This window comes from Harpia harpyja, chromosome 1 (genome assembly GCF_026419915.1).
Source record: "Harpia harpyja isolate bHarHar1 chromosome 1, bHarHar1 primary haplotype, whole genome shotgun sequence".
Taxonomy (NCBI): domain Eukaryota; kingdom Metazoa; phylum Chordata; class Aves; order Accipitriformes; family Accipitridae; genus Harpia; species Harpia harpyja.
This window is the reverse complement of record NC_068940.1, coordinates 73,347,573-73,362,726: the sequence shown is the minus strand read 5'-3', so window position 1 is coordinate 73,362,726 and position 15,154 is coordinate 73,347,573. Positions and strand designations below refer to the sequence as shown.

Sequence of the window (15,154 nt, the reverse complement as noted above, 5' to 3'; positions counted from 1 at the left end):
TTTAAAAATCTGCCACGTTGTTTGTGTGCTGCACTAGTCCACCAACCTTACCTTTACTTGTGCCTTTTCTCAGTCCTGTGGATCCCTCCATGCTCATACTCCACTTACAAAAGCAATTCTAGTGTATTATTTCTATAGTAAACATTTTCACATACCACTGCATGAGTGATCTCCGTTAGTCCTGTTACAAAAACTCCTTGCATTATTAAAAAAAAACCTTCTAAGCTGCATCACACTAGCCAAATCAGTGAGACAATCGACAATTTTTTTTTTATCGGGATCTCTTGTAGAGTCAGATCTGCATCTCATTCTTGCTCTGGGTGGATAGATCAGCTATGCCATGCCACGTGGACAGCTTTGTTCCTCCATCACACCAGACTTGCCATTTCCGTGTACCTTGTGAACTGCAGGCTCCTCATTCTCCTCTTTGGTTGATAACTGCAAACCTTGAGCTGTCCAACTTCCAATGCTCCATCCCTATTGATGCCTCCTTCACACCTTGTAAGGCCAGATCTGACCAAAGGCTGTAGCCTTTGCACTGTCTCTTCCATAAACTCCCTCAAGGTATCCAGCTGATAGCTAGTACATTCACCAAGGCCTCTTAATTCCACTGTCTCCTCCAGTTTAAGGTGCACATTGATAGCCAGCCTAGTGGCCAGCTCCTTTAAGAAAGCAAAAAAATTCTTCACACCCACTCATTATCTCTCCTCCTTTTCTTTAGCCCTCTGCCCAAAACAGTCCAGAAGTTCCTGACATTTTGGCTTCAGGTACCAGTCATGCATTTCTCGACACCAAAGCACGACAAGAAAATCATCAATGCTTAAACCTACGTAGCAGAGCGCAGCCAGCAGTACTGCCCACAGATGCTCTTCTAGTCTCACATTAGGTTGTTTCAGCATTAATTTCCTATATGTGTGACTACAGTAGTACAAGTGCTCAGGTTCCTCTCCAAGAAGGAGACAGAGGCACAAGTTTTAGGCAGAGGGAGGGAAGGGGCAGAACACCATAGCACAAGCCCTGCCTGATGGGAAGGTGCCTGCCCGATGGGAAGGTGCCTGCCCTTGCAGTCAGGTGGGAACCTTGAGAGAAGAGGTTTCCTCGAAAAGCTCTCCCCTCTCCAGTAAGCTCTCAGCTTTATGCCTCTTCATGCCTCTCTCATTTTGTGCAGCTTCTTCATTCATTTAAAACTGCCTACAGAGACAGGCAGAGAGGAAGCATAGGAGACATTTTGAACTGCTTTTAAAGCTTCTGGTTTAGCCTCCCATTCACCTCTTTTCCCACAGCTCAGTACAAAGTGCGCTTTATAAGACGTGTTCCTCCTTTCAAGCATGAAACAAAACTATCCCTCAGTACTAGTGCTGTACAGTGCCTGCTCTTATTGGAGTAGGAAGGAATAATTACAGGGATTATGAATGTGGTACTGAATGTCAAGGCATATTAAAGCTGCTCAATATCTCAAGATCGAATAAAGATTCTTCCAAGGCACTGCTTTTCTGCCTGAAATTAAATTATGGCATCAAATACCTTGTAAGTAGATCTACCTAGTAACTAATTTTGTTGGCATATTTAAGAAGTTACTCATCTCACCATTACCAGAATACGTCAAATCTCTTTGTGCTCACAAGGATCACAGAGGTTTTTATCCAGCACTGCTCCTAAGGTACAAAACCACTCTGTCATTCATCGAGAACGGAGCACGCATATCGTGCTGCAGTATGGATCATGCATGCCAGGCTTTACGAAAAAGATGGATCATACAGCGTGTGATCTTGGAGAAATCCATCCGTCAGTAATTTCTTCCTCAAGTTATTTGTCCATAAGCACATTTTGTTTTGGGTAATGATGCCAAAGCAGTGAACTAATCCATTTCAGGAGACTGGCAACTGAAGCGCTGCTTGGGCTCAAGGCAGCGTCCAGTCTGAGACTTCTGAAATTGCGTCTCCAGCTGGCCGTTTGGGAGGTGCACCCAGCCTCCTGCCGTTCCACACCACAGAGGTCTGCCCACGCAAAGGCTGAGTATTGGAAAAGCCCTCCAGCTGGCCACCACGCTGGCCTCTCTCCTCGCCCCCGTGGCCACACGTAGAACTGGCTGCCATATGAATGCCTCCGTACAAGGCTGGCGGCATTATAACACACCTGGTGTCGGTCAGGAAGCCTGTCTTGGGCAAAGATTGAAGAAGTGATGAAAATCTCTCCTCAGCCCTTCACTGAGCTGGGGAAGACTTGAACACCTGAAACACATTCAGGTTCACGCTAGATTCAAGGGCAATGCTTTTGTAGCATGGTTTCCTATGCTGGTAGCAGGAAAGAGTAAGTTCTCGTGGATAACAAAAGCAGCTTAAAGTTATGAACTTGATGCAGTACGCAAGGCAGTTGAGAAACTCCTTTCCAGGCTGAACAGTTAAGAACCAAGCCTCAGATTTGTCAGAGGATTCAGCTAGAGACGAACAGGTATCGTTCAGCTGTAAGAACAACAGAACAGCCATGCTGCTATTCTGCCTTTAAATTCAAAAGCTGATAAAGCGACTACATACTTCTAAGTGGGATCCTAAAGCAAGAATGGCAGAAACAGGAATGGTATATGGAGATTTGTGCTCCAGTTCTTTCCTTCTTCCCTGCTTTAGACATTTAGAAATGCAACTACTTCATGATTACTCAAATAATCCAAACAGATACCGTTTGAATCTTAACTCCCAGCACCTGCCCACATTGTTCCAAGCTGATCTTTACACCCTGGCCAGCAGAACTACTGAACCAGATCTGTTCTTCCCAGACATCTGCCTGCTTGTAAGGCCTTTAGTAAAAGTAGGACAGCTGCTGACATTCAGAGGTGTGCTGAACTGACTGGTGCTACACTAAAGCTTATTTTGGCTTTATGCAGCTGAAAAGGGGATGTACGGATTCAGTTTGGTAGGAAGCAGTAACGAGACAGCAATGCTCAGCCGGTTGTTCATGATGAGAAGGAAGTGAGAGATGGGATGAATACTTTTCAGGTGTCAGAGAGGATCTCCCTATCTCAGAATGTGCTGAATCAGTTTGACAGTGCCTGTATCTTTCTCCAGTCGATACTGGGAGAGCTGAAGCTGGTAGCTTAGCTAAAGAGCAGTCAGATTGGTTTTCTTTAGTGGCTGAAATTAGGAATATAAATCCCAATGATCTAACAAGTAAACAATCTTCTGGGGAATAGCAACACTGTTACCTTGCAAAAGTCTTTCCATTTTGTGATTTACTACAGTAGATTTCTCAAACACCAACATTTTAGGGGCAGGACAGTCTGCTGAAAGCTGACATTTGGTATGACAGTTGGCTCGCACTTGATTCCAAATGTTATCATATATAACATTATCCCAATTCAATTATTCAGTCTGAATTATTAGCAAAGCCTGAACTGCAGGTTATTAACAATAATGAAACCACAATGCATTTTAAAAAACAAAAAAAAAAAACAAAAGAAAAATATGAATACTGTGATTATCTTTTTTTTAAACATATATAAGGAATAAGTGCAAGATCTTTCACCATTTTTATTCAAATCAATTTACTCTTGGCAGGTAATACCACAAGGAAAATACACCAGTGACAGAACAGCTTTTTAGTGCCTAGCTACCTTTATTTTAGATAGTACCACAGGTCATTGACATCAGTGCTGGTCCAAGTCTTTGCCAGCTACAGTAGTCTCCCCAACAGTTCTACAACCCCTGTACCTTGACTAGCTGAAGAAGAAACCATATATACGTGTATATATGTATAAATGTATACACACACATATATATGTATGTTTTTATGCGTTTTATATGAGTTGCTGTTCTGTTCCTACTTTGATAGGAATCAAAGACGATATTCAAGTTTTAGGCACGAGCAAAGTGTCTCTTCAGAGAAAGCACTGAATGTTTGTTCATTATTTTGGTTCACTACTTCTATTGCAGAAACATTGAAAAAATCATATCCACACTGAGGACTTCTTGTGCCAATACCTGACACTCCTTCACTCACTTTGTTGTGTTGTGGAGGTAAAAGCTGGTATTTCTTCTCACCTCCTCTGAAATCTATCCTCTTGCACTAGAAAAATCTACCACCATAGTCCAGACCAAGAAAATCTACACAGAGGACTGCCAGTATTAGTCAGTGTTAATGATGAGAACTACTAGGTCAGAAGTACGGTGTGACTCAGACTAGCTTCCACAAGTCTTTCCGCACCATTAAATTTCAGAATTGTCCCAGCACATTTGCAGTACCAGATGATTAAACACAACCTCATTTTAGGAATCAAGTTAATGAAGCAAGCACCATGCAATGTAAAGGGTTGTTTCACAAAGGTTTCTGGAGTCACAGTGACATTTTTCCCACTATCTTGAATTAGCAGATGTATTTATTACCTGGCAGCTGTGGGCTGGGAGAAAACTCCCATACTGAAGTAATCTTTAATACAGAGCTTGATTAACATAAAACATGAAAAATAATTGTTACAAGCTCAATGCAGGCAACTAGCTGTACATTCTGTAGAAAAAAAAAGTAATTTCTGTAACTGGTTACTAATTGCTTGTATTACCTTCAAACATCCCTCTCCGTAAATTGTCCAGCAGGCTCTCAGGTACTCTTATCCTCCATTAAAGGCTGTATTTTGGGGTACCATTACTTTCTTTTGTACTCCCTACCACGTTTTGGGAAGAGAGGAGGTATTCAAATTCACCTTGTCTTTCAATAATCAATAACAATTCTGACCTGAAACCACGTAAAAGCCTGTTCTAAGCACTGCCTTTCACCCACTGTAATTGAAATAGCAAATCTTACACACTTACAGGACAATCACAGCATCAAGTCTAATTTGTACCTTTTCCAAAAGAAAGGTTTTAACTCATTCAAGTGAAAGGAAATCTCAGATTCCTAACATTTCTCACCCAGTTGTATGAAGGCAAATTGAGTTTTGCCCATTCAAAAGAACAGGTTAAAGACTGACATTTGAAAAACAGTGAAAAAACGCAGTGTGATCTCTCACTGCTGCCATCTACCACAGCTCTTCCATTCATCCAGGTTTCTCTACAGCATTGCACCAGACACTACCTTTGTAAGGGGGCAGAAAAGAAACCTTGAACAAAAGGCAGGATCACAACCCTGGACCTACAGAAGAACAGAATTTGCCTTGCACAGGGAATCTGCTCAGTAGATGCCCACGGGAGATCATAGAATCATAGAATCATTTCGGTTGGAAAAGACCTGCAAGATCATCAAGTCCAACCATTAACCATGCCCCCTAAACCATGTCCTGAAGTATCCCGTCCACTCGCTTTTTGAATACCTCCAGGGATGGTGACTCAACCACTTCCCTGGGCAGCCCATTCCAATGTTTGACAACCCTCTCAGTAAAAAAATTTTTCCTAATATCTAACCTAAATCTCCCTTGCCTCAACTTGAGGCCATTTCCTCTTGTCCTATCTCCAGACACCTGACAGAAGAGACCAACACCCACCTCACTACAACCCCCTTTCAGGTAGTTGTAGAGAGCGATAAGGTCTCCCCTCAGCCTCCTCTTTTCTAGACTGAACAACCCCAGATCCCTCAGCCGCTCCTCATAAGACTTGTGCTCAAGGCCCCTCACCAACTTGGTTGCCCTTCTCTGGACACACTCCAGCAGCTCAATGTCTTTCCTGTAGTGAGGGGCCCAAAACTGAACACAGGACTCGAGGTGCGGCCTCACCAGTGCCGAGTACAGGGGAACAACCACCTCCCTGTTCCTGCTGGCCACACTGTTCCTGATACAGGCCAGGATGCGATTGGCCTTCTTGGCCACCTGGGCACACTGCTGGCTCATATTCAGCCGGCTGTCAACCAACACCCCCAGGTCTTTCTCTGCCGGGCAGCTTTCCAGCCACTCTTCCCCAAGCCTGTAGCGCTGCATGGGGTTGCCGTGACCGAAGTGCAGGACCCGGCACTTGGCCTTGTTGAACTTCATACAATTGGCCTCAGCCCATCGATCCAGCCTGTCCAGATCTCTTTGTAGAGCCTCCCTACCCTCAAGCAGATCGACCCTGCCTCCCAACTTGGTGTTGTCTGCAAACTTGCTGAGGGTACACTCAATCCCCTCATCCAAATCATCAATAAAGATATTAAACAGAACAGGGCCCAACACCAAGCCCTGGGGAACACCATTTGTGACCCGCTGCCAACTGGATTTCACCCCATTCACCACTACCCTCTGGACTCGGCCATCCAGCCAGTTTTTCACCCAGTGAATAGTGCTCTTATCCAGGCCACGAGATGCCAGCTTCTCAAGGAGTATGCCATGAGAGACAGTGTCAAAGGCCTTGCTGAAGTCTAGGAAAATAACATCGACAGCCTTTCCCTCATCCACTAGGCGGGTCACCTGGTCATAGAAGGAGATCAGGTTGGTCAAGCAGGACCTGCCTTTCGTAAACCCATGCTGACTGGGCCTGATGCCCCTCTTATCCTGGACTTGCCATGTGAGTGCTTTCAAAACAAACCGTTCCATAATCTTTCCCAGTACCGAGGTCAGGCTGACAGGCCTGTAGTTCCCCGGATCCTCCCTCCAACCCTTCTTATAAATGGGAGTCCTCCTAGAGGGAAGAAGGGCCCTGGAGATCTGGTTGATGTTTGTATTGGCTTTGTGTGGCAAGGTTTTGGTAGTGGGGGGGGTTACAGGGGTGGCTTCTGTAAGAAGCTGCTGGAAGCTTCCCCTGTGTTCGACAGAGCCCATACCAGCCAGCTCGAAGACGGACCCGCTGCCGGCCAAGGCCAAGCCAATCAGCGATAGTGGTAATGCCTCTGTGATAACATTTTTAAGAAGGAAAAAAGTTGGGACAGATGGAAAAACGGCAGCCGGAGAGAGGAGTGAGAACATGTAAGAGAAACAACCCTGCAGACACCAAGGTCAGTGAAGAAGGAGGGGGAGGAGATGCTCCAGGCGCCGGAGCAGAGATTCCCCTGCAGCCCATGGGGAAGACCATGGTGAGGCAGGCTGTCCCCCTGCAGTCCATGGAGGTCCATGGTGGAGCAGATATCCACCTGCAGCCCGTGGAGGACCCCATGCCGGAGCAGGTGGGTTCCCGAAGGAGGCTATGACCCCGTGGGAACCCCACACTGGAGCAGGCTCCTGGCAGGACCTGCAGATCTGTGGAAAGAGGAGCCCACGGAGCAGGTTTTCTGGCAGGACTTGTGACCCCGTGGGGGCCCACGCCGGAGCAGTCTGTGCCTGAAGGACTGCACACCATGGAAAGGACCCATGCTGGAGCAGTTCGTGAAGAACTGCAGCCCATGGGAAGGACCCACATTGGAAAAGTTCATGGAGGTCTGTCTCCCATGGGTGGGACCCCACGCTGGAGCAGGGGAAGAGTGTGAGGAGTCCTCCCCCTGAGGAGGATGAAGCGGCAGAAAATAACATGTGATGAACTGACTGTAAACCCCATTCCCCGTCCCCCTGTGCCGCTGGGGGGTTGGCAGAGAATCCGGGAGTGAAGTTGTGCCTGGGAAGAAGGGAGTGGTGGAGGGAAGGTGTTCCGAGATGTGGTTTTATTTCTCATTACCCTACTCTGGTTGATTGGTAATAAATTGAGTTAATTTTCCCCAAGCTGAGTCTGTTTTGCCCATGATGGTAATTGGTGAGTGATCTCTCCTGTCCTTATCTTGACCCACAAGCTCTTTGTTATATTTTCTCTCCCCTGTCCAGCTGAGGAGGGGGAGTGATAGAACAGCTTTGGTGGGCACCTGGTGTCCAGCCAGGGTCAACCCATCACAATGTTCAAGAACCATCTCCTCCAGGCTCAAAAATGGTCCATCCCCACACACAAAGTCAAGCAGAGGTGGCAGGAGAGCTGGATGCATGAACAAGGAGCTCTCCACTAAACTTAGACATGAAAAAAGTGTACAAGAGGTAGAAGCAAGAGCAGGGGACATAGGGGGATTATAGATGCACTACCCAAGCATGCACAGATGGAGTTAGGAAAACCAAAGCCCAAACATAGTGGAATCTGGCAAGGAAGGTGAAGGGCAACAAGAAAAGCTTTAGCAGAGATATCATCAGCAACAGGAAGACTAGGGAAAAATAGGGGTCCACAGTGAGTGGGGCAGAGGACCTGCTGACAGGAGATATGGAAAAGGCCGAGGTACTCACTGCCACCTTTGCTTCTGTTGTTACTAGCAAGAGCAGCCCTCAGGAATCCCAGAATTCTGAGCACAGAAAATTGCCTCCATTGCCAGGCTCAAAGGGCTGTGATCAGTGGCACAAAGCCCAGCTGGAGACCTGGCATTACTGCTGTACACCAGGGGTCAATACCTGGGCCAGCACGGTTTAACATCTTCATTAATGAAGATGGGTGATGGGACAGAGCTCACCCTCAGCATATTTGCAGATAACACAAAACCAGGAGGAGAGCCTGGTACCCCAGAGGGGTGCTGCCATTCACAGGGACATCAACAGGCAGGAGACATGAGCCAACACACAAATCTCAGGAAGTTTGAAGGGCAACGCCAAGTCCTGGCCCTGGGGACAAACCACCCCAGGCACCAGCACACACAGGGGCCAGACAGCTGGAAAGCAGCTTTGCAGAAAAAGCCCTGGGCATCTTCAGGAAAAAGGGGAATGTGAGCCAGCCCACACACACCCTTGTGGCAATGACGGCCAACAGCCCCCAGATCACCAGCAGGTCACAGAAACATTGTGAAGATTGCTGGATAGAATATCTAATAATAAAGGCACATTGCAGATAATGGCTGTGTATCAAACCACTTAAGACCATCAAAACTACCAAGTTGCCCAAGTTGTGCTACATTACTGACAGGACAGTCATCTACTTCTGCCACCAACCAGTTTACAACTCATCTGCTTGAACCTACCTTTCACCTGTCAGTCAGTGTTTCTTCAGCCAAGTGGTTTATGCATGGTGTCTTACCTGACAGGGCTGCATTTGCAGAGCCTATGCTCTGTAAAATGGGTATTCAGCATATTTTAAGTAATACAGTCAACCTTACTATGACTTCTAGATGCATATAATGAAAACCGAACAAATATGTTGCTGTCTAATGTGTATTTCAGCAAAGCCTGTGAAGAAGAGGCAGAATTTTCTGCCGTACAAAGTATTTACAAAAGCATACAACTTCAAAAAAACAAACCAGTTTATTTTACTGGCCAAAATATTAAACGCTAAACAAGACAAACTTGTAGTTTATACATTAGGAATGTAAGTTTTCACGTACAGTTAAGAAAACACTTCACTGTAAAAAGGCAAAATACTGCATCACTGGAATAGAACAGTGTCACGCAACAAACTGAAGAATGAGAAAGCGTGGCACATTCATTTAAACTCAGGCTCTCAGGTGAAAACAAACATCTATAGACAGATGCAGCTATTCCACAGACTGGTGAATATTAAGAAACGTACACATCTAGTCTTAGAAGTAGAATTATACAAATACAAAAGGTAATATATTACACACCTATATACAGCACTGTAAGCCTCAAACATTGACAAAAGATATCAGACATAATAATTAAGTTAGAAATTTCTAGAATCCTCACAGAAATCAGAGACCTCCTTAGAGAGAAGTGTAGCTAAAATAGCTATATATTTCTCTACCTGTCAAATCTGTCAGGTATTCAAGGCAATTCAAGGACATTTCACTCCCTTCAGAAAAGTCATTGCAGCTCTACAGCAAGTGGTTAGAGGCCATATGCTTTTTGCACAAATGTTACAGATTCTTACAACAAAAATAATTATTCTCAGCTTCAACAGTTTTGAAAGTGTTGCTGCTCAAAGCCATCACTGGAAACAGTGCCCTTTGATGTACAACAGTAAGGTCAGTTACAAACGTCAGCATTAAAACAACTTCTCTTGTTATAATTTGAGATGCTTCACTCCTACATAACATTTTTCCTGCAGAATGGTGCAGCCATGTATGATGTTTGGAGTGTATTCATCAGAACTACCCACTCCTGGGTAGACTGCAGTATGGGATGGCTTAATAGGTTTTCCTTACACTAATAGAAGACATCTATTTCTTCAAAATACATTTTTCATTCATCAGCCTAAAGTGATCAGATAATGCTCAAAACCCAAGATCTTGACAATTTTAGAAATACTGTGGAAGAATTAATATATCTGCTTCCTGCCCTACTTCCCCCCCCCTCTGCCCCCCATTCCTGCACCGTGGATATTTGGACAACAAATAATTCTGCCCTCCCTCTCCCCTATCCTGCCTTTTTTTCTTTCCCCCCATTTTTAAGAAAAGGAAGAACAACTGAAAGTTTTATTACTCACATGAGGAAAGAAATTCTTTAGACTCAATCAGTGTCAAGGTGTGATGTCAGTTCACAAAAACCATGCTCATTGTGTAAGTTGCTCCAGAGACAAATACATATGCATTTATATAAAGCCACATATGTATAGAAACAGCAGCCTTTAGTACCAAAACCCTTTCCTTCTATCATTTTCTCAAAAAGGTATAAAGCTTTATGTAATTTCAGCTGTACGAATATAAGCCTATGTCTTGGCTTCAAGCCAGAGCACAGTTAGAATAATTAGCTGGATAAAATAAAAGGATAAACTAACTTAACTTTAACACTGACTTACAATGTTTACAATACTGGTAGCTACATTACATATGTATATTTTATGGAATTTTAGATCCTTTGAAATTCTAATTATTTATAGCTAAAGTGACTAAATCTTCCCAGTATAATAAACATCTTCTATACCAACATCCAGCTTCAAAGAGTGTCTACCGTGGAAATAACAAACAATCATGAACTAAATGAAACAAACCAAAACCAGTAGAATTACTTAAAAATTCTAGTCCCTTAACACTAACTCACAAGTAATACCATCACAACAAACATTTGTCACTTGCAATTTAATTTATCTATTCTAGTTTATGTTTCAATTTAAATTACTGTAAAGTGTTTCCAAAGTATTCTTAAATGCTACATTGCATGAGCAGATCAGGAGGCAGCTCTAAGTTCTGCAGGCTATTTCTTCATAACATCTAGAACAAACTTCAAGGAAAGGAAAACACATTCAAGTATCTGTAGTGCTAGCCAGTGTCTGCTATCAGCTGCCTAAAACCCTTCTACTGCTTGTGGTTATGAATGCTCCAGCAGCCATATGTATTAGTCAATCTGAAACAACTGTGCTGTCTAATGTGTACTGCAGAAAAACCTGTAAAAAAAGGCAAAATTTTCTGCTGTACAAAGTATTTACAAAAACATACAACTTCAAAGAACCAGTTTATTTCACTGGCCAAAGTATTAAACACTAAACAGGACAAACTTGTAGTTTATACATTAGGAATGTGAGTTTTCCTGTACAATTAAGAAAACACTTCACTGTAAAAAGGTGAAATACTCATTACTGGAATAGAACAGTGTCACACAACAAACTGAAGAATGAGAAAGTGTGGCACATTCGTTTAAACTCAGGCTCTCGGGTGAAGACAAATATCTATAGACAGATGCAGCTATTCCACAGACTTTGGTGAATATTAAGAAACATACACATCTAGTCTGCAGTCTTAGAAGTAGAATTATACAACTTACTTGACCCTATCAACTATGTCTCCCCATCTCTTTTCATTAATTAACCAGCTTATTAATTGCTATACACCTGAATAACATTAGCTGCTTAAAAGTTACTTGTGCTTCAGTTTAAGTCAAAAACGGATAGCTAAACTTATCTCCAGGCAAACAGGAAAGCCTACCAGAATTTTAGTGTTTGTTTTGTTACAAGGTTCTTGACAATAAGGGATCACTAGGTACAGAGACCTGGACAGTTGGGAATGACCGTGCCTTAGATCTTCATCCTATTTCTCTGCTCATAATAATATATTGCCTGTTTATCAGCTAATCACTGCTACTGGATTGGTTTTGTCAGCTATTGCTTCTTCAAATTTCTGCAAAAGAAGTTTTAATGTCCATTTTTAATTAAAATCTTAATGTTATAAAAGTTGGTATCAAACAAGGTCACCAAACTAACTGAAGGTTGAAGGTTAGGTAACCTTGAACAGGCTGCTGTTTTAGAATTTCACACTAGAAAAATAATAGATATAGAAGACTAGGAATTACAGTGCTAGTTATATTTACATTACAATTTCCCTTTGTGCTTGCAAGTTACTGAAAGTATGCATCCTTTGGTAGTATTCTCAAGATAAGAAGTTCATGTTAAACACATTCACACTCCTGATTTGCTTGAGTCAGTGCAAAGGGCTCATACCTTATTTCCTACATAACATTGTTACAGAAGCACATCTCTTCCCCGTAAATAATAAAAATACTGATGACAGTGACTTTTCAATGAGTAGTTTTGTGCCTGATATTTAAGAATCTGAAAGACAGACAGTGTCACACAATTTGTAAGTCTAAAGAGTGACTACTACAGCAACTGACAAGAACTCCCATCCACAAGTACTGCTGCTGTATGACTTTTGGCCCAGTTTCAAAAGACATATAGAAAAAACAAAATGCATCTGTAATTCAGACTCATATAGGCATAAAGAAGTATGAACATTCCAATGTGTACTAACATTACAAAACCGCCATACAGCGAACACTGAACTGATACTTCTAGTTTTAACCTTACATGTAAGCACAGCTTTCTCATGACTAACATAAAAGAATGTTTGCTCTTACAAAGCCGTTCCAAGATTTCATGTCCATACTGCAAGACTCCTCTTATAAAGTAAAACAAGTACTTGCAGTTTTGCCTATGCCAAGTGGTAGTCAAAAAGTAGAGTCTGGGAAAGAGGCTCTACTTGTTCCCGTACTGTGCATTTGTAAAAAGCCACACATCTTGGTCAGTGGCTAAACAACCTATCAATGCTTGTTAAATTGGTGAAGCTGTAAACTTCACATGAAGCTGTAAGCAATCAGGTGTATAAATACAGCAAGTCAAAGAGGAACTTCCCAAGCTATTAGAAGTTGATGCAAAATAATTACAACTGTTGTCTATTTACTGTTACTGTCAAACGTGAGCCAAATAAGAATTTATGGGCTTGAGGTTTACGAAAGTAATGTATAACATATCAAGGAGCTTAATGTACCAATGTACCAATATCAGCATAAACCCTCAATATTCTATTTTTCATACTTGCCAATTTAATATCAATCTGTTGACAAAGTTATGCTAATACTAGGAGGTCGCTGCTGATTAGGTTGTTTGCTTAAAATTGGAAGATCTGTTCTTTCTGTTCCATATATCAGTTTTTCTTCCTGAAGACTGCAAGCTGAAAACCTGTTTGCCTCTGTACCAGATATACCTCCACGATTATTTGGAACTGTGACACCACTGACCTGTTCAAAGGATTTACTAAACACAGTAGTGGTCGTTCTGGCCAGACCATGGCTACCTGGCTTAGGCAGGGACTGGCTAGTTGTCAGTGTTAGTCTCTTCAGAGAGACAAGCTCTAGATTCTCACTCATGGCTCTCTGAGTTTGTTTTCGTGACAAGTGTTCTCTGCAGGTTTCTCCTTCTTTTTCTTTTCCTCCAGCTTTGTTTCCTCCAGACCTTCGTTGGCTCTTCCCTAAAAGGTTCTTACTGCTCGTGTTGCTGCTGCTAGATAGGGCAGACTGACTTGTACTAGAGGTAGCCCTAGAGTAAAAACCTTCATCAGTTTCAGATACTTCTATCAGTTCTTCTTGAATTGCTAAATCAGTATTACCTGCATGGTAGAAAAAGAAATAAAGAATTAGCAATTTCCTTTCTCACATTGATTTTATGTATTGCTAGATTTTGATATTTACAAGCATGAAGCCATACAGCAACGGAACAGAGAACAGAAGACAAAACACTTACCTATTCCATTACATTTTGGAATTAAGGGTCATTAGGATACAAAGTTACAGCAAATAATGCTGCATTAACTAGATCAAAAAAGCATGCCCACAATCTCATTTTGCAGTAATTTTTGGGAAAAAAAAAAAATGCAGTCTTGTTAATTCATGCAGATTAGAAATTTACAGATTAGAAGGTACCACACAGAACAAAAAAGCGTAAATCTTATTTTGAGCAAGTGCTCCAATATATGATTTTGCAAAGCTCATTAATTATAAAGGTATGTGATCAATGCCCCAGGACACCCAATATGGCACCTGCACGTTTAGCAACCCAAGAATGCCTTAGGACTGAAAGGTCACCTTCTGCATCATAGGTCTGGTGGTACGAGTAGGAAACTCAAGCACATGAGATCTCCAGTATACTGTGAAAGGTGGAATTTGGAAAATCTGAGGTACACAGCGAGATACCTTTCACATCCATTTTGATGGATTCTTCATACCATTGATCACCAGATTTTGTAAACCCAATAAATATGCTTAATAAACTCAAAGGTATGTTGAGTCTCACAGTGTATTTTCTGCAGATTAAATAAATCTACTTATAAGTATGTCATCATTGTCTGTGGCACAGACGAAGCTGTGTGCAATACATGCATTTGTGTTATTACACATGCAAATATATTAACTGCATACTTTAATTCTCCAAACATGCAGCAGTGACCCTTTCAATCAACAGTGGTACCTTAGAGTGCAGCTACAAGTGCTCTGCTAAAACTGCACTCTGCCAGATGAGTTTATTCCATCCTCCATCATTTTTCTTACAGATTTTTGCCTCCTGATTTCTGGCATGCCTTTGCTGTCAGTTCTAGGATCTGTAGCTGTTTCCTGTACTCCCTGTAAATGCTGAACATCATTCTCTGCTAGTGCTCTGCTCTTTTCCCCATTCCCGGTCCTCTCTCCAGCCACACTTGTGACACTAATCTCAGGTATGATAAAGTTGCCCAATTCAGTAGCATCATTACCATTCTCTGGTTGTTCTAGAATTAAAGATGGATAAGAAAAAAAAAAAACAACAAAAGATGTCTGAAACAAAACATGAAACAAAAGCCAATAGATACAGATGACTAAAGCATTATAAATTAAAGCAGATGTTCACATATTAACCTCTTGTTAATTAGCAAAATTAGTGAGTATGGAATTTTGCTTTATTTCTAAATTGCAGGCTTCAACCTTCCAATTACTGGCCTGCATCCACATACTGGAAAGCCCCATGCTTGATCTTTCAAAATTGAAATTTCTGAGGATCACGAAACAAACATTCAGAGATTATCAGAAATCAAAGAACTCTCCATAATTCACTTTTATGACTATATTCTCTGT

General features: G+C 42.3%; 1 protein-coding gene across 8 annotated transcripts in view; it reads right to left on the bottom strand.

Annotated features, from left to right (window-relative positions):
* Positions 1–9,108: 9,108 nt before the first annotated feature.
* Positions 9,109–15,154, bottom strand: part of HYCC1 (hyccin PI4KA lipid kinase complex subunit 1) — a 50,462-nt gene continuing 44,416 nt past the window's right edge. For 6 of the 8 annotated variants that reach the window (XM_052800166.1, XM_052800200.1, XM_052800210.1 and 3 more), the window contains one exon: positions 9,109–13,659. In XM_052800166.1, the coding sequence (XP_052656126.1) occupies positions 13,103–13,659 (557 nt within the window). In that variant the 3' untranslated portion in view covers positions 9,109–13,102. Of the gene's footprint in view, positions 13,660–14,516; positions 14,812–15,154 lie in introns of all 8 variants that reach the window. The other 2 variants (XM_052800228.1, XM_052800221.1) reach the window with 2 other exon arrangements.